Genomic DNA, 25833 nt, shown 5'->3' on the forward strand with positions numbered 1-25833 from the left:
GACTCAGCGAGTCAAGTCGCGAAACCCCAAACCCTTCGAGTTAAGACTCGGATCAGTGAGTTGAGTGGGGACTCGGTGAGCTGGACAGGACAGGACTCGAAAATCTGTAGAATGGGCGAGTCAGGGGCTGACTCGGTGAGTCGAGTCGCGAATGAAAGGATTCTGAGCATATGAACTCGGCGAGTCAGTAGGCAGACTCAGCGAGTAGGGTTGACCTGGAAGGTTGACTTTGACCAGGACTTTGACGTTGTCAAGAGTTGACTTAGTTGACTTTTGGAGGACTGTCGGACTAAGTGTTATATTGTTATTGGTAGCTCGGAGATCTAGAGGATCAGCGCCTCAGAGGGTTGTCGGTTAGCAGCCAGAGGGTTATCAATAGAGCTCAGCAGTTCAGGTGAGTTTCCTTCCAGTAGGAACGGGTCTAAGGCCACAATGTCGGCCCGTTTAGCTAGCAGTAGTTTCTGGACTTCGGTCCGATGTAGTAGTTAGTATGTTTGATGCCTTCGTGGCTCAGACAGGACTTATGTGTTATGTGTTCCGGGCTACGGCCCGATGCAGTATGCAGTATATGTGTGTTCATGCTAGTTGATATGTTTATGTTACGCTATGTTCAGTTAGTTCCGGACTTCGGTCCGATGCAGGGGACAAGGTCCCAGTCAGTTTCCGGACTTTGTTCCGATGCAGGGGGCAAGGCCCCAGTTAGTCCGGACTTCGGTCCGATGCAGGGGACAAGGTCCTAGTCAGTTTCTGGACTTCGGTCCGATGCAGGGGGCAAGGACCCAATTGGTCTGGACCTCGGTCCGATGCAGTGGGCAAGACCCAGTATGTGCTTTATATGTTATTGTATGGTATGTGGTAGTTTGGGGGAGCTCACTAAGCTTCATGCTTACGGTTTCAGTTTTTGGTTTCAGGTACTCGGTTTTCAAAGGAGGAACTCGGAGAGGTTGTAGTGCACACACCATAGTCAGTTAGCCTGGGAATGTTTACTCTGATAATAAGATTACGTTTTGGATTAATACTCGGAAATTATGTTATGACTTATGATGCATTTTTTTAAAATATGGTTTTACTAATGTTTTTAAAAGAAATTTTTAGTCGCGATTTTGGATCGTTACAATCACGATCTCTATAGGGTGCATCGTGCTCACTATAGGATAAAATATTCGAATTTTTCTCATTAAACAGACGAGCATCATATAAACCAGAAAATGTATTGCGACCTATAAAAGAAGCGTCACGTTCCCCCTTATTCAACAGCTTGAAAATAACTTAATCCCGTAAGTCCAAACTTCCAACTTTCAGATATGGATCAAAATGTGTAACGAGCCAAAAATACGACCCAAAATTTTTGTTTTAATATTACTAAAAATCACATCATCGATTGTCATATATAATAAGAACCAAGGAATGACTAACTCAAAATTCATAGTAATTGTGTCAAAACAAAACTGTATCAATCATAACAAAATATCTGAATAAAACTCCAAGGATAAAACTGAAGTTGTGGTGTGTGCGATGCCATCAACCCGAGCTCTTCCCTTTGCTAGCAGAAGTACCTGAAACCAGAAATGAAACTATAAGCACGAATCTTAGTGAGCTCCACCAAACTACCACATACCATACAACAACATATAAACACATATTGGCCTTGCCCACTGCATCAGACCGAAGTCCGGAAACTGCATCGGATCGGAGTCCGGAACTAACTAGGGCCTTGCCCTCTGCATCAGACCGAAGTCCGGAAACTGCATCGGACCGAAGTCCGGAAACTGCATCAGAATGAATTCCGGAACTAACCAGGGCCTTGCCCTCTGCATCGGACCGAAGTCCGGAAACTGAACATAGCATAGCATAATCATAACTACTAGCATAAACACATATACTGCGTACTACATCGGACCAAAGCTCGGAACAAATAACACAAAGACATGATTGAATCACAAAGACATCAAGCACACTGAATTACTGCATCGGACCAAAATCCGAAACTACCACTAACTAAACGGGTCGGCATTGTGGCCGTAGACCCGTTCCTACTTGAAGGAAACTTACCTCGCAACGTTGGCTGCTGAGATGCTAGATCTGAAACTGTCTGACTTCTGCTCCGAACTCCCCGGCTACAAATCCCATAAACACTAAATCAAATACTGATATAAATCTCAGGGTAAAATGACTATTTACCCTAGATAAGTCAACCTCCAGGTCAAAGTCAACTTTCAGTTAACCAGACTCACCGAGTTGGACCGCCAGCTCGCCGAGTCCCCATCATCCATCCAAATCCTCTACTCGTCGAGCTTGACAAAGACTCGACGGGTTCTTCTTCGATACTAACATCGAATCTAATTTTCATCCGACTCGTCGATTTGTATGCACAACTCGTCGAGTTCCCTTTCAACAGAAGAACACACCCAGTCTTTGACTCGCCGAGACGTATGAACAACTCGTCGAGTCCGACTGCTTCCAAATCCAAGTCTTAACTCATCGAGCCCTTAATCTACTCACTGATTCACCCTAAACTCTCAAATCGGGGAAAAATCAAGGACTCGCAACTCGACTCACCAAGTCTAAAGAACAACTCGCCGAGTCCCAAGCATGCCATTACTATACAATCGATTTTTCTCAATTCTAGTGCGTCCAATTCATAGATCTGGGTTCCTAGGACTGATTTCACACGTAAAGTTTCTAACTTTACGTTCATGCATGCTCATGATAAGCTAAAATGCCCAAAAGAAGCCAAAAGAGGAGATCTAGGTTTGGAATGGGTGTTTAGCTCAATAAAGGTGGCAACCTTGAGCTCAAGGAGTCCAGAAATGCTTAGATCTGAACCCATTCATCTTAACTTCCCTTAAATCGACCTCAATGTCTAGAAAATGGCTCAAAAGCAACTCTAGCAAGCTTTTAAGGAGATCTACATGATGACAAGTCAACATTCGAGCTTTATACCTTAATGGAGGCTGGAATGACACAATAAACTCAGATCTCCTTTGCTCCTCTTGAAAACCTCTCTTCTCTCTTCTTCTTCTAACTTCAAAATGCACGAAAAATCCTTCACAAGATGAGAAATACTCCAAAAAGCTTAAAGGGAGGCTAGGGTTTAGTAAGGGACACTCTAAGGGTGATGGAGGCTGGTTTGGGGCGCATAAATGTGTTTAAATAGGGTGAAAGCCCTTGAAATTAGGGCTTCATCCAGACAGGCAGACTCGTCGAGTCCCAACATATGGACTCGTCGAGTAGCCAACTTAGATCGCGTGATCATCCCGATTCTACTCGACGAGTCGGGCTACAGACTCATCGAGTACCCCTCAAGAATGGAGATACTTTAATTAAACTACATACCAGAAATGGGGCGTTACAAAATGATGTCTTAATGTATAAATTTTCAATTTTATCCATTCAAACATCCCAAACTAGCTGGATCTACAACCCTAATTTCATAAAAGTCCAAAAATCCCATTTTTCTTCATGCATGGACTAAAGATAGCTCATGCATGCTCTCTAAACCCAACCAAAAGGTCAGATCTGAAGTCTAACATGATTCCAAGATCATGGAGTTGTCTAAACTCCAATGACCAAACCATTAAAGGGGCCAAAACTCCAATATATGGACGAAAATACCATTAACTCATAAATACCAACATAAAACACAATAAAGCATGTAACTTACAAAGGTCCATAAAGTAGATGAAGATTTTCATATTTTCAACTAATTCAACTATTAAACCAAAATAAATTACGTATCGGGAACTCGAATTTTACAAACATGATGCAAATCATATGCAGGTTTCTTTGGATTAATCTACCATTTCACAAAACGGTCCTTAACATGCACTCACTACAAAAAAAAAAAAAAAAAAAAAAAAAAAAAAAAAAAAGCCAAACTAACGCTTAATGTTATAGGCTAGTTGGATTTCCTTCTAACTTCATATTCACCAAATCTGTTATAGGTAGTTGGGTCAAGGGTTTGGATCCTGAGTTGCAGGATCATGTGGATAATCATTATGTGTTGCAGTGGGGTTTATGCTGGGTAGCCTTGTTATTTTGTTTCTTGAGAACCTGGCGGATGGACCAGCTGCGAGACTGGTAGTCTCGGGGATAGTTTGGGAATATTATTTATATCTCGGTCTAGTGATGAGATGTCAGTATTGAGTACAGTGCAAGTGCAGTTGCGTGAATCTTGGGCTATAAGCGAAGTACCAGATTGGATTTTATTAAGACCTCGAGTCGGGATTTTCTTTCGGAAGTCGCAAGGGGCGACTGTGTGGGAGTATTCGGATCAACAACCGGGCAAGAAACCGGTATTTCAAAATTTTGGCATACAAGTTGAGACCAGGGACGTCTCGGTAGATTTAGGAGGCAGTTTCTATGTTTCGGGCAGTATTAGCGATTTGCGTCTTCGTGTATATGAGAAGTATCTAGGTTTTATTCAAAAATTGTGGATTCGTTCTTCACCGGTATTGAAGGATTATTCTAAGGATGGTTTTAGTAGATCGGGATATGTCATTGTTGTTGGAATAGTGTCTAAGGCTGTAACTATATTAGTCAAGTATTTGATCCGGTTGTGCATAGTCCTTTTGGGTTGCCTTCACCATAGCAACTTGATAGGATGATTTAATAAGAGAGAGTAAATATTATTAATATATTATGGGAATAATATAATGAATAATATATTTGTTATTTGATTAATATAAGTCATAGAATTAATTAGAATTAATTTGGTGACTTAAAGAGATTAATTAAATAAAGGGGTATAAACTGTCAATTGTTTGATAGTTAAGCTTTAGACTGTAAATCCATTTGGATATGGTATGGAGAGCTTTAGGATAGCTAAAATCGTCCATATGCTTATCTATGGAATGGATTTGGATAGCCTTAAGAGAAGATTATCCAATTAGGGTTTAGGTTGTAACCCTTAAGGAGTCTACAAGTATAAATAGACCCCATGGCATAGGGAATTCGTGACATCTCCTATAGTAAGGAACCTCTGGTCGAAATTCCTCCCCTCTCCTCTCTCCTAAATCATTCTTATTGCTATTGGTGTTTGTAAGCCATTAGAGGAGTGACATTTGTGACTCTAGAAGCTCCAAGACCTCAAGATCAACAAGGAACTCAAAGGTATGATTCTAGATCTGTTTCAATGTTGTTATTTAACCTAATTAGTCATTAGAAGACTTGGATTCAAAGCATGTTTATTAGAAAGCCTAGATTCGAGCATTAGGGTTTTGCATGCGCACATAGGAAAGTTCTTATGGCTAAAACCCATAGGTGGTATCAGAGCCTAGCTTGGTTTTCTTTAAATTGTTGCTTGATTAACTGAAACAAACCTGCAAAATTCGATTTTTAGGTTTCTGAGTCACTGACTCGGCGAGTCCCAAGGTGGACTCGGCGAGTAGGCCTGACTCGGCGAGTCCCCTTGTGCACTCGGCGAGTCCAGGCGTCAGGAATGGCCAGATTCGAGATTTCTTTGTAATTATCTTATCTAAACTTTCCATAAACTAATTAGATCGATGTTAATTCATTTTTCTGATAAATATAACTGCAATCTTGATCTAATTAAAGATATTTATCTTATAATAAAATATTTAATTTCCTTATATGATAATTAATTAATTATTTTGATTATTTTGATAATTATCTCAAAAGAAATCTTGAATAAATCAAATATAGATAATTAGGATATTAATTGTTAATTGGAATTATTTGTTATTTGATCCTCCATGTTTTAAATGTTTAAAACTTGCCCTCAAGTTTTGAAATTTATATTTGTGATTAAAAGTTTTAATTTAGACAACTTAAATTTCAAAACCCTAGATTTTAAAAGTTTTAAAATACAACCCTATACTAATATGATATTACTAGAATAATATATATATGTATAACTAAATGCTAGTCTTACCGTTAGTAGGCCTCATTCACGAAGCCAATCTATAAGGTGGGTATAAGGTTGCGGCCTATAAAATGGCGCTTAATGGGTGTACACTCACACCCACCGCTTGCTTGATTAGTGGAGGGTCGTTAGCCGAACGGGTAGGATAGGGCAACCTCATCCTCTCATTAAAAGTATAATAAGAAATATAAAGTAACTACACATATTTTAAAATTCCCAATCTTAGTTACTTTAGGAAAAGTGAATTGATGCAATCCCATGAAATTACACTTTGCACCTTGCTAAGATGTTAGTGGAGCGTGTGTGGTTTACCGGCACACTAATTGGTTCTAAGCGAAGGTGGCAAAGGGTGATTCATTATTTATCATAGTTCGATAGGGCGTGTGTGGTTTACCGGCACATCGAATAGATGATCGTTACAATGAAGGCACCATGTGAATTTGCATGGTTATTCACACCCGCTTTGTGATCCTCGGCATCCCAGTCACAAACAAGAGGGGCATATCGAGATTTAAACATGCCATTGAATAGTTTCAATGAATCTCTTCCGAACCTAGGAATTCTCAAAAACACTTAGGACTAATAGTTTAGGTTTTTGTGATGGAGAATTAGTGAATCGTCATTCACTTACCTTCAATTTATTTGCATGTTAGATTACGGCATCCCTTTTCTAATATGTAAATGTTATTGTTGGATCCTAGCCCTAATTTTTCTTATTGGGTGATAATTAGGGATTCTTATTCTAATCTATCTTTGTCCTTTTCTAATTATAGATGTCGAATGCAAACAACGTTGCTGCTAGTTCTTTCACGTTGATGAGCCTTTGCCAAAAGGTCACCTTCGATGGAACGAACTTTAGCGAATGGATAAGATACATTCGCACCATTGCTCGCTATGAGGACAAGGAGTATGTCCTTGATGAGAAGCTCGAGAAAATCAACACCAAAATCGCCACTCCAGCCGAAGTCACCGCCTTTGAAACTCATGAGCGAGATGCAACGAAGGTACATTGCATCATGATCGCTACCATGAACTTCGAATTCCAAAAGTCCTACGAGGACATGTACCCGTACGAGATGCACCAAGACTTATTGGAGAGGTACCACCAAAACGCGAGACAAGAGCGGTATGAGATTTTCACTAACATGATTTCCGCGAAGATGGGTCATGGAGAATCTCTTACCCTGCACTTGCAAAAGATGCAAAGGTATGTCGACCGCCTTCGCAAGTTAAATGTTGACTTCGGTGAAGACTTGGCGATCGACATGGTGCTTCACTCTTTGCCTCCGATGTACAACCAATTTAGGATGACCTACCACATGAACAAAGAAGAGGTCACCCTAAGCAAGCTCCAAGGTCTCTTGAGGGTTGCTGAGAGCAACTTCAAGGACAAGTCTGTTGCACCTACTCCCAATCCGTCCGCTGCTCCTGTCTTGGCTATTGGTCAAGGGAAGGGAAAGAAGAGGAAAGCTTCATCGAAGAACTATCGCAAGGCGAAAGCCCGAGATGGTGCCTCTTCTAGTGGGACCAAAGTTGATCCTGCTAAGCCCTGCTCTAACCCGAAGGAGGCAGAGTGCCACCACTGCCACAAGATAGGACATTGGAAGAGAAGCTGCCCAGATTACCTGCAAGCAATCAAAGAAGGAAAGATCAAGCCATCTTTCGCAGGTATATACACAATCAAATCTAACGATTCTAATCATGCTATTTCTTGGGTTCTTGATACCGGTTGTGGTTATCACATTTGTTCTAATGTGCAGGGACTAAGAAGAAGTAGGGATGTGGAGCAAGGAAGGATAAATCTAATCATGGGGAACAGAAGATCGTCGCCTGTAACCAAGATTGGAGTGTAATCTTTAGTGCTTAGGAATAGTTTGGTTTTAGATTTGAACAATTGTTGCTATTCGCCAGAAATGGCTAGAAACATCATTTCATTTCATGGTTTATATAGACAAGGATTTAGATTTTCTTTTAATAATGAGAATGGTTCTATTTTAGCTTATCTAAATGGTGTCTTTTACTTTGAAGCTATACCATGTAATGGAATATATGAAACTGTTATGATTGTTGATAACTTAGGAAATGATGTTTTGAATATTGATTCTTCCACTAGTATGGATAAAGCATCCTTGTGGCATTGTCGTCTTGGACATGTCAACAAGAAACGCATAGCCCAACTCCAAAAGGATGGAGTGTTGGAGTCATTCGACCTTAGGGAAGATGACACATGCGAGTCTTGTTTGCTTGGAAAGATGACCAAGTCACCCTTCACGAGTACATGTGAAAGGGGTGAAGGTCTATTGGACCTAATACATACCGATGTATGTGGACCGTTTAGATCAACCACGAAGGATGGGAACCGCTTCTACGTGACTTTTACCGATGACTATAGTAGATATGGGTATATCTACTTAATCAAGCAAAAGTCAGAAACCTTTGAAAAGTTCAAAGAGTTCAAGAATGAAGTGGAGAATCAATTGGGCAGGAAAATCAAGATGCTTCGATCCGATCGAGGAGGAGAGTACCTAAGTCTTGAATTCCACGATTATCTCAAGGAGTGTGGAATAGTTTCGCAATTGACGCCTCCTAGGACACCGCAGTTGAATGGTGTGGCAGAAAGGCGTAATCGAACCTTATTGGATATGGTTCGCTCTATGATGAGTCGTGCTTCACTACCTATCTCTTTTTGGGGGTATGCCTTAGAGACTGCCGCTCATATCCTTAACCGAGTCCCTACTAAGAAGGTTGCCAAAACACCTCACGAGATGTGGACAGGGAAAGCTCCCTCGTTGGCACATATCAAGGTTTGGGGTTGTGAGGCTTTCGTAAGACGAGATACTCACGACAAGCTTGAACCTCGAAGTGAGCGATGTATTTTCATCGGCTACCCGCAGACATCCTTTGGATATCTCTTCTATAGACCGAAGGACAATGTTGTCTTCGTTGCGAGGAGAGGAGTTTTCCGAGAGCGAGAACTCATAAGCCAAGGAGACAGTGGGAGGCAAATCAAGCTTGAAGAGATTCAAGAGTCGATAGATGAAGGAACCTCTACCGCTGGCACTCAACCCGAGGAGGAAACTCCGGTTGAACCGATTGACGAATCCTTACCTCTTAGACGTTCCGATAGAGTTAGAGTTCTACCCCAGTTTTATGGTTTTCATATTACTACCGAAGGGGACACGTATATCAGTGATGGTACACTAATAAATCTTGATGAACCTAATAGCTATAAGGAAGCCATGGCAGGCCCGGAGTCTGCGAAATGGAAAGAGGCAATGGATAGCGAGATCCAATCCATGTATGATAACCAAGTTTGGAATTTGGTTGATTATGTGCCCGGACGTAAGACCGTTGGGTGCAAATGGATCTTCAAGAAGAAGACCGACGTGGATGGAAACGTGCACACATATAAAGTGCGATTGGTTGCGAAGGGCTTTACTCAAACTCCTGGAGTTGACTATGATGAGACCTTCTCACCAGTTGCGAAGATTAAATCTATTAGAGTGATGCTAGTTATTGCCGCATTTCATGATTATGAAATTTGGCAAATGGATGTCAAGACCGCTTTCCTTAATGACAAGTTGGCTGAGGATGTTTACATGGCTCAGCCCGAGGGGTTTGTGGATCCGAAGCATCCGAATAGAGTGTGTAAGCTTGAGAAGTCCATTTATGGACTTAAGCAAGCGTCTCGCAGATGGAATCTTTGCTTCGATGAGAAAGTCAAAGAGTTTGGATTTGTACGAAGCGAAGACGAGTCTTGTGTATATGTCAAAGCCAGTGGGAGTATAGTAAGCTTCCTCGTTCTATATGTCGATGACATATTACTCATAGGAAACGACATCCCGACTCTGCAGGAGATTAAGTCCTGGCTCGGGAAGTGCTTCGCTATGAAGGACCTCGGAGAGGCTTCTTACATTTTGGGAATAAGGATAGTAAGAGAAAGAAGTAAGAGACTAATTGGACTTAGTCAGAATACTTACTTAGAGAAAGTACTAAAACGTTTTAGTATGGAAAACTCAAAGAAGGGAGAACTATCGATACAAAGTAATGCCAAGTTGAGTAAGACTCAAAGTCCGAGTACCGAAGCTGAGATAGCAGAAATGAGCCGAGTACCATACGCTTCCGCAGTTGGCTCAATCATGTACGCTATGACTTGTACTCGCCCTGATGTAGCCTTCGCTTTGAGCATGGTTAGCAGATATCAAGGGAATCCTGGCAAAGCACATTGGATTGCGGTGAAGAATATCCTTAAGTACCTTCGGAGGACGAAGGAATGGTTGTTAGTCCTCGGAGGGAGTGATGACTTGAAGGTGCGAGGGTATAGTGACGCCAGCTTTCAGACCGACAGGGACAACTATCGTTCGCAGTCGGGCTGGGTCTTTACCCTAAATGGAGGAGCAGTGACATGGAAGAGTTCCAAGCAAGAAACCATAGCTGATTCAACGTGCGAATCAGAGTACATTGCAGCGAGCGAAGCGTCGAAGGAGGCAATATGGCTAAAGAACTTCATCGGTGATCTTGGAGTTGTACCTGCCATAAAGGAGCCAGTAGAGATTTTCTGTGATAACGAAGGTGCGGTTGCCTTAACCAAGGAACCGAGGGATAATGGTAGATTCAGACATATTGACAGAAAATATCACTTCATTAGACATCGTGTAGAAGAAGGACAACTCGTAGTGAAGAGGATATCATCAGAAGATAACCCAGCAGATCCGCTTACAAAGGGACTGAGTAGGGTTAAGCACTTACAGCATGCTAGGAGTATTGGGCTGAAGGATGATATTAGCATAGATTAGATAGTATTAGAAACGTGTAATAGATAAATGTAATTGACATTTGATGAATAAATAAAGGAGTTTTATTTATGAGTAATGTTACTATCTTATGTTAATTGTTTAGCTATTGTTTCACTTTGCATGTTTTGACTTCCAGAATAATTGAAATTATTAGGAATAATCGAATTGTTCAAATGGTCCACAATCGTTCATATGTTGGGAGTAGATATGAATGAAGATTGTCATGAATTGGTGTGTAGAATGTCTAAATGGTGTTAGACATAGCAAAAGATTGCTGCAACGTTCATGAGTGCTTATGAACTAGTTTTGAGCATTGGAATAAACCCGCGCTTGCTGGAATCACCTTATGGAATAAGATATAAAAGGGTGATCGCAAGACGATAATATCATATAGTCTTAAAACCTAGATATATGGTTTGTTATTTGTTAATTGGTTGTACATTGATAATGCGAAAACGCATCAGTAACTCGGTGTTATAAAACGCATTGTTGTGTATAGTTGGTTAATGAATAAGTAAATGCATATAAGTCAAAGTTTATCTGTATCTTTTATCTAAGAAGGTAAAAGCGATATCTCGGCCTCTCGATGATTTGATTTGACTTATGTGCCGGGCCCGGTCAGAACTGAATTGATGTGTTCGATTAAGTTCTATGTCAAATAAATCAGAGATCGAGAAACCTAAATGCTTGGCTAACCATTCCATAGGATTGTCAGCATGATATCTAACAGAGGACTGTACATTCCCTTATCTAAAGGACAAGATTGATTAGATCAGAGTTGACAGCGTCTTTGAGAGCTACGATTGCAAACCGAATTGTACTTGTATAGTTACTAGACTTATCCAAGTGGGAGACTGTTGGAATAGTGTCTAAGGCTGTAACTATATTAGTCAAGTATTTGATCCGGTTGTGCATAGTCCTTTTGGGTTGCCTTCACCATAGCAACTTGATAGGATGATTTAATAAGAGAGAGTAAATATTATTAATATATTATGGGAATAATATAATGAATAATATATTTGTTATTTGATTAATATAAGTCATAGAATTAATTAGAATTAATTTGGTGACTTAAAGAGATTAATTAAATAAAGGGGTATAAACTGTCAATTGTTTGATAGTTAAGCTTTAGACTGTAAATCCATTTGGATATGGTATGGAGAGCTTTAGGATAGCTAAAATCGTCCATATGCTTATCTATGGAATGGATTTGGATAGCCTTAAGAGAAGATTATCCAATTAGGGTTTATGTTGTAACCCTTAAGGAGTCTACAAGTATAAATAGACCCCATGGCATAGGGAATTCGTGACATCTCCTATAGTAAGGAACCTCTGGTCGAAATTCCTCCCCTCTCCTCTCTCCTAAATCATTCTTATTGCTATTGGTGTTTGTAAGCCATTAGAGGAGTGACATTTGTGACTCTAGAAGCTCCAAGACCTCAAGATCAACAAGGAACTCAAAGGTATGATTCTAGATCTGTTTCAATGTTGTTATTTAACCTAATTAGTCATTAGAAGACTTGGATTCAAAGCATGTTTATTAGAAAGCCTAGATTCGAGCATTAGGGTTTTGCATGCGCACATAGGAAAGTTCTTATGGCTAAAACCCATCAATTGTATGATTAGAGTTGGAAGGGTTATGATTGGTTACTATTCGTTAAGAGAAGGCATGAGTTGTTTCAGCACGGACGATCTATCGGGAAGTCTGGTCATTGTAGATTTCAGGACTCATAAGGTTTGGGTGTCATTTTCAGGATAAAAGTTTCGGGTTAGGTTTCGGTTGCCTTAGGAAGGTTATTTTGTCCGCAAAATTTCTGATCATGATCATCAGGCTGATTGTTTTGATATGATTGATAATAAGGAGCAATTTCAAAGACGAAATCTAATTTAAATGGGGGAGAGTTGTGACATCTGGAATCTAGAAGGTCAATTATGGAAATAAAACTTCATTTTTTAAGGCCAACTCGTCGAGTTTGGGGGAAAAACTCGACATGTTGGAAGTATTGGTCACACATGTTTTTGAAGACCAACTCGACGAGTTGGAGAGGACCAACTCGACGAGTTGGATGTGGTTTGGGAAACCCTAATTTCGGGGCTTTGCACCCTATTTAAACAACTTAAACCGCATTTGTTGGCCTCATTTCCAGCCTCCACTGTCCTAAACCCTAATCTCGAAACCCTAAGGCATTTTTTAGTGTTGTGAGCCATTTTGAGTGCTTTGGTAGTGTGTTTGGAGCCACTAGAAGGAAAGGAAGCTTGGTGAGAGTTGGTGATATAAGAAGGAGCTGTTAGATCTCGAATCCTTGCTTCATTCTCGACATCTTTCTGGTAAAAGTCTCAACCTTGCTTTATGGTTGCTTAGATCTTCATCTTAGTGTTCTTTTGCTTATGTTGGTCCAAATAGAGTGGTTGTTAGGAGTTGGACGTCTCATTTAGACAAACCCTTTCAGATCTAGGGTCTTAAGGAGCTTTCATGGCATAAAGGTACCAACTTTATGGCCCTAAGAGCTCCATGCATCCTTTAAGCCTTTGTTTTGGCCTTTTTAGCTTCATTTGGCCATACATGTGAGTAAAGTTGAAGACATTACGTGACCTTTTAGCCTTAAGGTCCAGATCTGTGTTCATTAGCTCTATCTTGAGGATATGGTATTTTTGGATTAAGACATAAGCCTTTTTGGATTAGGTTTTGAGCTTAATGCCTTTGAGGTGGTTCTTAATGGGTAAAGTTGGAAACTTTACCTTTCTAGACATATTTTCAAGCTAGATTTGGAAGATAGGGCTTTGGTTTGAAGAATAATGGCTTAATATATTAAGTAGGTTGGCTAACTAAAGAAATCAACGAGTTCATAGGGGGAACTCGACGAGTTGGTTTGGGTTTTTCCCGATTCTATTGAAAAGAGAGGAAAATCGGCGAATTCGTGGATGAACTCGGCGAGTTGGATCGACTTTTCGCAATTCTATAGTTTAATGGGAAAATTGACGAGTTGAGGGACAACTGGGTGAGTTGAGTCAACTCAGAGCGTTGACTTTGACTTTTGACTTATGCTTTTGACTAAGTTTGTCCTAAGGGGTGTTTAAGGTAACCTGAATTGTATTCGAGGAAAATATGGGCTTAGGATAAGACCCATATGGGATTGGGTCCGATATGGAAAATTGGGCCATTAGTGGGCTTTTATGGATCTTATAATTTTGGGCCTTGTTGGTTTTGGGCTTGGGCCTTGGTTGTGAGTCTTGATGGGCTAGGGGTAAAATGGTCATTTTACCCCAAGTTTGGATTTTGGATCATGATTTGGATTTCCGTTGTTAATTGAATGTTGTTTGGGTATTGCTAGTTCGGGAAGTCGTCAGGGCAGCAACAAGGGATTCTTTCAGTGAGCTTTTGCAGATCGAGGTGAGTCTCCTCACTATATCCATGGGTCGAAGGCACCAATGCGACCCATTATGTGTTATGTGGCATGATAATTGTTCTATGATATGTAGTATGCTAGTTGTCTCTGTGATACTTGCATAGAAGACCTCAGGGGGATCCCGAGCCAGTTGGATATCAAACCATGAGGGAGCCAATGACAATCCAGGCAAAGACCATGAGGGGAGCCCATGTCATTCCGGATAAAGACCATGCGGGGGAGCCCATGACAATTATATGTATATTGTATGATATTCTGTGGTTGTATGTTTATGGTATTTTGGGGAACTCACTAAGCTTTGTGCTTACGGATTTTAGTTTTGTTTCAGGTACTCCAATTTTCAAATGGAAGAGCTCGTGACGATTGCAATGCACACACCACATGTTTTACGCAATATGTGATTTCTAGGAATGAACTCTGATATTTGTTTAATTGAAATAGTTTTTGTTGTCTTAAACAGAGTTAAAATAATGTTTTGGCTATAATAAAAATAAAATTTTACCTTTGATTTTTGGGTCGTTACATTCAAGTTTCAAATACATTACTTCCTTATTCCTATAACATAAATATATAGTCATTTGGAAGTCCGATGTCCATCGAATAGAAGTAGTTGCATTTCTTACTTGCATCATGCATATTCCATAAGATTTTTTTTCGAAAAAAATGTTGGAGAAAAAAAATCAAGTTACTCACCATCTAAGTAGGCCAACTCCTAAACTTTTGATCAATATTATCCTTACTCCAACTCGTATAAGTCTTCGATTGTATTTCACATTTACATATACATGTAGATTTGTACTTAGATATTTCACTTTTACATATACATGTAGATTTGTACTTAGATTGAACTTCATCAATATTGAAACTCCTTCAATTTGATGATAACGACATTGTCAAAACTTCTCAATACAATCTACATTTTAAAATGGGATAATGTCACTGTAGCACATGGAACTTTTAACATTTGGCTAATTTGATCCTTAAAGTTTTTTTTTGGTACATTAGACCATTAAACTCGTAAATGACCTTTTAATTACACCATTTTAGAAGGTTTCCCGGTTACAATGCTTATGTGGCACGCTGATGTGTCCAATAAGCTTACGTGGTCCAGTTGTCGATACAGGCTTATTAATTGAAACCCTCATTCGGACCTCCTTTCAATCTTTACTTACCCTTCTCTGAAAAGTCAAAGAGTTCTCCCTCCCCGACTATTTCCATCCTGAAGAAGAATGTCTTCGAGCTCATCAACGTCAAGGAATCAACTACAAGTCACTCATGTTCAGTCGCAAGAAGGGGTAAAGGTTTGTGATTGTGTCGTTCCAGCTAAAGAACGAACCTGTTGGAAGATAACAAACCCTGTGAGGCGATTCTGGAATTGTCAAAACAGTATGGTAGGTCCCGATTCTCTTGATTTTGATAAGTTAGTATTTTATGGTTTGATGTGTTGTTTCTATCTATAAAAACGACAATGGTGTATTTGTATTTTGTTTCATCTGTTAAAAACCCTAATTTTATTTCCTTCTTGACGATCACTATGAATAAAACCCATTTCGCTGGTACATTAAAGGTAGTTGATTTGTGATTGTCAGTCAAACCCTAATTTTATTGTCTTTTTATAGACTAGGTTGAGGAAATGTAGCTTCTTTGAATAGAAAGATGAAGAACAGGCAGACGGGTACTACAAAAACCGGCTATATTCTCTGAAGCAAAAACTGGATGCCAAAGATGAAATGTCTGAGATGAACAATTTGAGGAGAAGGATTGCTGAAGTGGAGTTTCTGCTGTCACAGGAGCAATATAAGGTGGCAAAGAGTGAGAAAGAAGTTCATGATGCAATGAAGGCAATAGGCAGGTACAGGATAATAGTTGCCCTGTTGGTTGGTTGCTTGGCCCTATGTGTTTTGAAGTTAGGGGGGTCAATGTAGTTAGTTTGGTTGGTTAGGGTAAGCTTTTGTTTTTTTGGGATCCCTTGTATTTTTTGTAAAGGCAGACTAGAAAGTCAGTTCCATAAGGGCATTTTGTATCTATTGAAGCTGGTTTTAGTTATAAGTTGGGGTTATCAACCTTAATGTGTTGATGTTGTAAGGTGGTAAGTCCCTAATGAAAGGGCATATGATAAGTAATGTAAAAAAATATTCAAAGTCCTAATTGTAGGGCATTTTGTATAATCAGATGATGTTTATCAAACATATGCATGGTCTATATTCCCAACAAATATATTTAATTAGGAAGTGGTCCATGTGGAAGTACACTATGTGTATGGGGACCATTTTAATAATGAAAAAATGGGACCTGTGAAGCCATTAAAAAACCAAATCCGGGGCCATATAAAACATCCCCATGCATGCACATTATTCCAATTTTTTCCATGCATAAATATTCAAAGTCAAATGTTATGATTTTACTTAAAATGGTAACATACTTTCATACTTCATGTCATACATAAATAAATGACCAACATACCCTTTTCTTGCATACATAAATAAATGACCAACATACCCTTTTCTATCATACATAATTAAATGACCAAATTACCCTTTTCTTACATACATAAATGAATGACCAAATTACCCTTTTCTGTCATACATACTTAAATGACCAAATTACCCTTTTTCTTGCATACATAAATGAATTACCTACATACCCTTATCTGTCATCAATAAATAAATGACAAAATTACCCTTTTCTGTCATAAATACGGAATGACCAAATTACCCTTTTCTTGCATACATAAATGAATTACCTACATACCCTTATTTGTCATCAATAAATAAATGACCAAATTACCCTTTTCTGTCATAAATACTTAAATGACCAGATTACCCTTTTTCTTTCATACATACTTAAATGACCAAAATACCCTTTAATGTCACACATACTTAAATATAAATTACCAACATCCTATTACATAAACTTTAAATATAAATTACCATCATCCTATTACATAAACTTAAAATCCAATTTATCATCATCCCATTACATAAACTTTAAACACAAATTACAATAAACACTAATGAATTACAAGAGCTTTTCCCTTCGAATTTCCTGGATCATCAACACCACCAATTGTTTTGCCTAATTTCAGCTTCAGTATTCTCTCTGACTTTCTTCTCCTTATCCTCTTCAAATATCTGAAATTGGCCTAACACAAACCTGCTGAACTTGGTTAACAGGAGCAAACTCCTGAACATTACCATTATCCACTTGGGCATTAGGATTAACCTCATCAACCTCCTGAACATTTACATTATCAACTTGGATAACAGGATCAACCTCCTCAGCCTCCTCATCTTGAACAACTTGCTCAACCACAACAGCTTCCTCAACCACATCAGCTTCCTCACCCATAACACCCTCATCACCTTCATAACTTCTAGGTGGAGTGAATTGCACATATTGAATAAAATCCCCTGCACTACTAGATTCAACATCAGTAGGTTCACTTGTACTACCCTACATGGCATGATATAATTATGTTAGTAACAAATTATATCTGATTAATCTTATATTTTAAACTGTTTTACCTGTCCTGCATTTTGGTTCACACATACTTTTTGTTTCTTCTGTTTCTTCACATTTAACTTTTGGGGCCTTCTCTGTGGACAAGTGTCCTTGTTGTGACCTATCTCCTTGCAAATACTACATCTGATGTTCTTTCCAGCCTTAGAAACCCTGTGTGTTCCTGTATTCTTTGTAGTGGATTTCTTCCTCTTAGTAGTTGGCCTACCAAGCATCCTTCTATTAATAGGAGGCAATGGTGGAGTATAGTTTGTCTCTGGTCACATGTCACTGCTATTTATGGGAGCAATTCTGTAATTGTATGCCTTTCTAAATGTGGTTGTGCTAAACATGTTGTCTACATAGGCTTCTACATCCCTATTAAGAAAGGATATGCTAGCTACAGAATGAGCACATCCATATCCATTCAATTGCCACAACCTACATGAGCATGTTTTTCTTTCTAAGTCCACCTCATATGCATCTATTGCTCCCCATACCTCAAACTGGTTTAATCCACTTGGTAGTACCTAATAATGCCTTTGAGCTTTTTAAGCAAATTCACCTTATCCCTTATCTCTGGACAAATATGATTTCCCCATTGTTGTCCCTTTAATTTCATGTTGTAGATTCTGTCCATCATGTATAATCTTATCTCCTCTAACATGGTTATTATGGGCTTCTTCCTAGCATCTACTATTACAGCATTAAAACTTTCTGAGAACCCATTTTCAACTGCATCACAACACCTTCCAGTTTGAAAAAAAGCTCTAGACCATGTTTTAGATCTTTCTCCATGAGATATTGATGGGCTTCTGGGTTCAATGTCTCAATTTCTTTCATCACAACTTTAAAAGCATGCTCAGTTATGGCTTTAGATGCTCTCCAAAACAAGGTATGATATATGGCACCAGTAAATCTCTTCTGCAAATTCTGGCAAATATGTCTAGCACACTGCTTGTGCTCTACATATGGCAGCAACTCTTTAACAGCCTCTATCAAACCCTGTATTAGTAAAAAGGTTAAATTCAGATAGTCTAAAATTAACATAAATGCATTACTATGTAAAATACTAACCTTATGTTGGTCTGACATTAAACTGAAACCATTGCCTAAATTCAAGTGTAGATCATCAATGAGAAGCTCTAGAAACCACTTCCAATTCTGCTTGTTCTCCACATTAACCACTGCCCAAGCAATAGGATATATCTTGTCATTTGCATCCCTCCCAATAGCACAAAGCAATTATCCCGTACAAACACCTTTAAGAAAACATCCATCTAGACCAATTACCCTTCTACACCCGTCAATCCAACCTTGTTTAACTCCTTGAAAACAACAATAGAACTTGCTAAAATATTTCTTTCCATCTGGCCCATCCTCCATATCTAGTTTCACAGTTGACCCAGGATTTGTCCTTAAAATCTCATGACCATATGACCATAGCTTACCATAATGTTCAACAAGGTTTCCTTCAACAAGTTTCAGTGCATACTTCTTTGCTCTTCTACATTGCCCCATACTAACTTGGATACCAAACTTGGCCATTACCTTTAACCTAAGCTTCCTTACACTTATTTTCTGACTTTCTACAATCTCTTTGGTATAGTGACTCCCAATCCATGCATATGTCACCAATGATCCAAACTTGAAGTTCCTAGCACAATTATGATCTGCTTTTAGTGACTTGATTTGGAAACTCTCTTCATCACTCATCTAGGAAGCCCATAATCTAAATGTGCAAGCACCTTTGCTACACCTCACCAAAAGTCTTGTCCGATCATTTTTTTCAAAACACAATTGATATCCATTAGCTACAGCATAGTTACACAACATTGATTTTACTTGCCCTGGACCCTTAAATCTCATCCCTAGAATTGGTTTTTGTTTTTTCCAGTGTAATAGCTCATTAAATATGGAATGAGCTTGTATGTTAACTTCAACTTCTCTCCCATTGTCATCATCTACAATGTTGTTTGCATCATCATCATCATCAACACATAGCTTACTCAAGAAAGGATCATTTGATGTCCTATTCATATGCACTACATCCTCATTAAATTCAAAGGCAACATTTCTAAGTTCATCTATGTTGTCTTCATTTTCACCATCAATACAAGACTCATGTTCATCATCATCATGCCACCCATCAACACCAACCCCAATATGATCCACATAAACCGAAATTACACCATCTGTTCCATAAGCATCAAAAATAAAAAGCAGAATATTCCACATCATCTGAAATGGGATTAAGCCCTTCCATGAAGGACATGTCTGGTTCACAATAGTAAAACTTTTTACACTCTTCATGCATGAAACGTTCGCAGAAGGTCACAAACTCAGAATAAGTCATAGAAGAAAAGTCAACATCATTGAAGATGGTTTTAACACCACCAGTGTAAGAGAAAGGATTTCAATTAAATACCCCTTGGTAGTTGAGTTCCACCATCGCAAACAGTCCATTAGGTTTCGATTGTGCCATTGCTGCGAGTTCTTTGTTTCTTTCAGCTCGATCACAGGAATACTTCACAAACCCTAAATCAGTTTCTTTTACAGCTCAATAATGAAGAAGAAGACTAGTGAAGTTCGATAGCTGAAGACAAAAGGCTTTAAGCGTCGTATTTCATTAATTGACGTGACATATCTCACGTGGCATCAGATTAGACAAAAAATATATATTAATTGACAAAATGGCATCGTATAACCGGGAAACCTTCTAAAAGTTGCTAAAATTGTGTAATTAAAAGGTCATTTACGAGTTTAATGGTCTAATGTACCAAAAAAAAAAACTTTAAAGACCAAATTAGCCAAATTTGATGATAACGACATTGTCAAAACTTCTCAATATTGAAACTCCTTCAATTTGTAATTAGATTTGTACTTAGATTGAACTTCATCAATATTGAAACTCCTTCAATTTGATGATAACGACATTGTCAAAACTTCTCAATACAATCTACATTTTAAAATTGGGAGCCAATGATGGACACTTTGACATTGGACGATCTTTACCAACATACCAAGCTCATTATCTCGTCAACATCAACGTGTAATGTCACATTGGGAAAAAAAATTATCAAGTCAGCAAAAAATATGTTGGTAAAAATGAGAAGAACAAAACAGAAAATAAAAATAGAAACCCCTATGGGCAAAATAAAAATAAGATGCGATTATTAATCGAAGTTTTTCAACATTTCCTTTTACAAATTTGTCATATTTAGCACACACTTTTTTAAAAATGTTTTTTGAACAATCCCTATCATTTACTAAAGTCACATGATATTCATTTATAATTCTAATCAATTGCATTTTATGGATAGGCCCCTCCGTTAAAATTCAAATTTTCAAAACGCACCCAACCCCTTCTCTCTCTCTCTCTCTCTCTCTCTCTCTCATCTATGGGTGCTTGTTTCAGCAAGAACACCAAAACCACCGCTCTTCAGCCTGCTTCCCCGCAATCCGACCTCAAATCGAGCCCTCAACAACCACAGAACACGAAGAATGATCAACAGGTTTTCAAGAAGGAGATTTTCGTCATCAAACACCGAATCAGCCATGAACTCAAAAGACACGAAGATGAAGACGACCCCAATGTGTTAAACCCTAGTTCTACAGCTGGCGACGCTCAATCTCGGAGTTCAGGAGGAGCTAGGACGAGAGCCTCTAGTTGTACCAAGGAAGAAGTGGATGCGATTCTGATACAATGTGGCAGGCTTAGCCGGAATAATTCCTCCGGATCTCAAAACCCTAATCGCAGAAGAAGATACTCTCGTTCCAAGAGGAGCTTCGATTCCGATTTGGACGCCAGTTTGAAGAATGACGACGGTGATGATGATAAGACTGAAAACGATGAGGCACTGCACAACCACTACCACCGGCACAGGGAGGAGGTTAGGGTTTCGTCTCCTTCTAGAATGCGACGCCACAGGTCTTGCAGTAAAGAAAGAAGAATAAGTATATCTCCTAGTAGGAGGTCTGAATCACCTTTTCGTAGTGTAAACACCGGGGCGACCGATGTCGGCAGTAGCAATAGGCCGGCGAAGATGGTTTCAGTTCCAGCAACTAACAAGAGCAACAATGGTGGTAGCGAACAACCAAATACCAGTACTGTTAAGAGGATTCACGTGAAGCGAAATGTGTCTCCGGCGAGGACACACCTTCAGGTTTTCACCGACAACCCAAGCCAAGAACAAATCGACAGAGGGGAGACTGATCCTTTGCGTCATAGAAGGAAATCGTTAGCAGAGATTGACAACAACGCCGCTAGAACTCCACAGTCCAGCAACCCAAAAATGGCGGCGATGGTTCCTCCAAGAACCCGAAGGTTATCTCGTGATCTAGACATGAATACAGAAACGATTTCTGACCCTACTCCACCATCTTACGCTAGTTTGCTACTTGAGGATATCCACAACTTCCACCAAAAGAACAATAATAGTGGCGGTGCCGCCACAGCACAACCAGCTTTTGAACTTCCGGCGTGTGTTACAAAAGCTTGCTCAATCATGGACGCAGTTGCTGACCTTAATTCTAATAATTTCGCTGGTTTCCGGGAATCAAATTCAGGTGAACCCATAACACGAGAGCAGAAATTGAGCCAATTGGGGGGATTTCAGAGAGAATTACGTGATTATTATCCAAAGAAGGGAATTGGGCGTGGTTCTCGAAGTGCTTACTCCATTGCTGATGGCAAAATGGTTGCGTTAACTTAAATTGTTTGTATCAATTGCAGTACATTTGTATTATGTGTTTTTGTAAACTTGCTAATCATTTATGTAAGTTTTTTCAACAATTGAATTCTTATCTTTTGGACTATTTTAAATGATCGGAAACCAAATGGCATTTATGTCTTTTACACATAGAAGATACCAAAACACTGTGAAACAAAATATTCATGTGTTTTCCACATATAAAAAACCTAAAGAACATGATCATAGTGCTAAATAGTTGACATTACATCGAAATGTATATCTACAAGTATTGTTTCAATGTGCTTAATGAGCACATAAAACTATCATGGAAAATTCCATTCCTTTAAGCAAGATTTGCTTGAAGTGTGATCATATATACCTTGTTTGGAACTCTATTAAGAGCCCTCTAAATCGCGCTATATATTTGATATAATAATTCGGTTCATTTGACAACATTTTTGTAGTTGACCATGTATATGGCACCAACTGTAACAACCGCTCCCGTGAGTTGAATTGGGGAGAAAGTCTCGCCAAGATAAAGGAAACTGTAAACCAAGAAAACAAAATTAAGAATCAAACCAAAATGATGCAAAACAAGTTATACTGTGTTTGACATGCATTAGACTGGGACTGTATTATTGTAATTGAACTTACCCAAAAACCGAAGCAAACATTGGAGTTAGAAAGGTAAGGGAGCTAAGCTTTGTCAAGCTACCTACAAGTTCCAAAAATGTAACATTATTGTATAATTATAGAAATGAAAGTATGATGCTATAAATATATAATCATCAAATCAATACAAAATACTATCATCAAAATGAAGATTGAAGATGACCTCTTGTAGCATTGTAGAAGTATACACCATAGCTAATAGCACTACCAAACACGGAAGTATACAAAAGGGCAAAAACGTCATTTGTTGTGAGCTCGTTCAGTCCTCCGCTGACGGCGGGATCATGAGCAAGAATCGACAACACCGCCAATGGAATCCCACCTAGAACCAAGTGCTGCAAGAATATTTCCAATGGAAGTTTTAAATGCAAGAAATAGCAACTTACTTTCATATAACTGTTTATTACAAATTTACACATTTGACCTTCGTACTCATTACAAATTTACACGATTCTCATATATTGTCATTAGAACAAGTTGTCCTGCATTTGGCATACATAAGAGACAATGACTCGCTCTCCATCTCTTGTTTGTGCAAAAAAGACATAAATGCCCTTGGAGAAAGTAGGGTTGTTAGTTGTTACTTACCCACCCGGTTGCCATAACCGGATCCGAATATTTGGAAACCCACCGGACCATAACCGTACCCACCGCCATGCTTTGAGCCGCTAGAAGCATCCACCATTCCCCGCTCCCCCATAACGAAAAATTATTTTCATTAAATGAAATTGCTGGTATCTGTCAATAATCAGAATAAATGAAAGTAAAAAGTAAGGATAATTATGTAATTTTACATTTCACTCAACAAGTTTTATTAATTAATATACCTCAAGAAGTGCAAGGCCTACAACACCGAGGATTAGACCTGCAATTCCAACTAAGCCGATAGTTTCACCGAATAAAAAGGAAGCAAGAATAGAAACTGTCAAAGGCTGTGAATCAATTATAACCTGAAATAAAATATCAATATATTTGGTCAAACTTTTGACCTGTATAAATATAAATAATACTAAGCTTATGATTATAAATGTAACTAATTTATATAAAACATACACTGCCAAGGCCTGCTGATGTTTTTTCCAATCCTTTTGCTAAAAATCCCTGAAATGCATCACAAAATATAATCAAATTTCATACAAATCAAGTAAATCGAAAGAGTTGACTTTACTTGTATGCTGATAAAATGTTTGACTATTGGTCAATGGGTTGAATACAAGAAATAGTAATGTTACTTTCATTTCTTCCTGTTACCACATTATACTTAGAAAAATTCTACCCAATTATAGGAATGTTTTTTTAAAGAGAAGAACCCAATTATAGGAATGTTATCTGAAAGTACAATGATATAATTGTTAGATTGTTTAAATTACAATGGCGCAATAAGAAAAATAAATGTAAATGCAATGCTAGAAAGAAATAAAAGTAGGACGTTGTAATACACAAATAAATGAAAGCAATTTGATATTTCTTGCATTGAGCCCTTCCTCTTAATGTTACAAGAATCATGAAAAAGATATAATTTTTATACTCCTGTCTCCATTAAATCTGTAAAAATTTCCACTTTGGATGTTTGAGAAACTTGTGATTTTACAATTTAGCTGCAAATCTCAAGTGGGAGTTACCTATGTGTTATCATTCGAACTTATTCATGCAAACGCAATTGATTTTGTTTGAAGAGATGAATAAATATGAACAATTTGAAGTCATGCTAACAAACTTATTGAAGTCTAAGAAACGAATTAACCTGAAAACAAGTAGCATCAACAAGGGAGAATAGTGCAATAGACAGCCAAGCATTTAGTCCCGATGGCATTTTCCGGCCACGAGAAGCAGCGAAAGCAACCAATAAAAATCCAGAAGGAATCAATCGGAAGGAGGAGATGAAAAGGGGTCCGGTTTTGGGCAAAACTTCCTTCATCGCCACCATAGCCGTACCCCAGAAGAAAAACGGCGACACCAGTAACGCCCATTCCAATACTACGTCAGTTAACGAAGCTGTTACTGGTTCGGTAATTTCATAATCGCCCTTTCCCTCTGAGGGAAAAACGCATTCCACATCGGTTCCGGTTCCAACACAATCGATTTCAGATGATGTTGGTGAAGAGAGGGTGTCGAATTGGGTTTCGGAATCAGAAGCTCGGGTTTTGAAGGAGATGCGGATGTGATTTGAGGAAATTTTGAGGGTGGTGAAGGGGAGAGATGGGTGTGGTAGTGAGATTGATAGTAGTGGTTTAGATGTAGAAGTAGAAGAAAAGGGGAGGTGGTTTTTGGTGACACCGTGGCGGCAGCGGAGGTAGGTAGTCGGTAAGGAAGGAAAATAAGAGGAAGTGGCGGAGGGCGAGGTGCAGCCATGGCAGGTCGGGAAAGAAGAAGAGGGAAAGGCCATTTCCCCCGGTTGATTGCCTGACTATTTTAGACTCATGTTTTGTTGGTTGAAAATTGAAATGAGTAAAATATGATCCCTTAGCTTGCAGTTAGATAATCTAGCCTTCGATTATAAATATTGACCATGTTGAAACTCTATTTGAGATAACATCCGAGGGTAAGTCTAAGGTAAATAAAATTATGAAACTATGAAGTATTTTTACAAGGGAGATGCTCCTCTCACACAACCGAACCAATCCATTCTTTTTTCTTAATTAGTTCTTAAATAATAAATTACCTTCTAATTAAGAGAATGATCAATATTTTATCCGGTTTACAAGTTAGATGTTGAATTGTCTTGACCTACATGGATACTAATATGTCACCTTATTGTAGTCTAACTAACTTTAACTTATGAGTTTTATTTTAAAAGGTTTTTTTTTTTTTTTTTTTTTGCTTTCTTAGGGTACAAATTCAAGTTTTTAGGATTTAAAACGTCCATTTGTAAAAAGTGAAGG

At 38.7% G+C, this 25833-nt stretch overlaps 2 protein-coding genes across 2 annotated transcripts; one reads left to right on the top strand and one right to left on the bottom strand.

Moving 5' to 3' along the window:
* Positions 1 to 20890: 20890 nt before the first annotated feature.
* On the top strand, positions 20891 to 22403 carry LOC111916181 (uncharacterized protein At1g65710). The gene has a single exon (XM_023911812.3). The coding sequence runs from the start codon at positions 20987 to 20989 to the stop codon at positions 22298 to 22300; it is 1314 nt and encodes a 437-aa protein (XP_023767580.1). The 5' UTR covers positions 20891 to 20986; the 3' UTR covers positions 22301 to 22403.
* A 119-nt stretch (positions 22404 to 22522) lies between these two features.
* Positions 22523 to 25422, bottom strand: LOC111916182 (WAT1-related protein At3g02690, chloroplastic). The gene is made up of 7 exons (XM_023911813.3): positions 24696 to 25422; positions 24005 to 24052; positions 23779 to 23901; positions 23540 to 23689; positions 23115 to 23286; positions 22934 to 22994; positions 22523 to 22824 (listed from the first exon to the last, which is right to left on the bottom strand). The coding sequence occupies exons 1-7, from the start codon at positions 25335 to 25337 to the stop codon at positions 22722 to 22724; spliced, it is 1299 nt and encodes a 432-aa protein (XP_023767581.1). The 5' UTR covers positions 25338 to 25422; the 3' UTR covers positions 22523 to 22721.
* Positions 25423 to 25833: the final 411 nt, after the last annotated feature.

Source organism: Lactuca sativa, chromosome 8, assembly GCF_002870075.4.
Source record: "Lactuca sativa cultivar Salinas chromosome 8, Lsat_Salinas_v11, whole genome shotgun sequence".
NCBI classification, from domain to species: Eukaryota; Viridiplantae; Streptophyta; class Magnoliopsida; order Asterales; family Asteraceae; genus Lactuca; species Lactuca sativa.

Excerpts from the sequence above, each read along its gene's own strand:
- LOC111916181 (XM_023911812.3), top strand. The coding sequence starts at position 20,987 with ATGGGTGCTTGTTTCAGCAAGAACACCAAAACCACCGCTCTTCAGCCT.
- LOC111916182 (XM_023911813.3), bottom strand. The coding sequence starts at position 25,337 with ATGGCCTTTCCCTCTTCTTCTTTCCCGACCTGCCATGGCTGCACCTCG. Across the intron at positions 23,902-24,004 it reads CATCAGCAGGCCTTGGCAGT|GTTATAATTGATTCACAGCC; the intron begins GTATGTTTTATA and ends ATTTTATTTCAG. Across the intron at positions 23,690-23,778 it reads TAGGCCTTGCACTTCTTGAG|ATACCAGCAATTTCATTTAA; the intron begins GTATATTAATTA and ends GATTATTGACAG.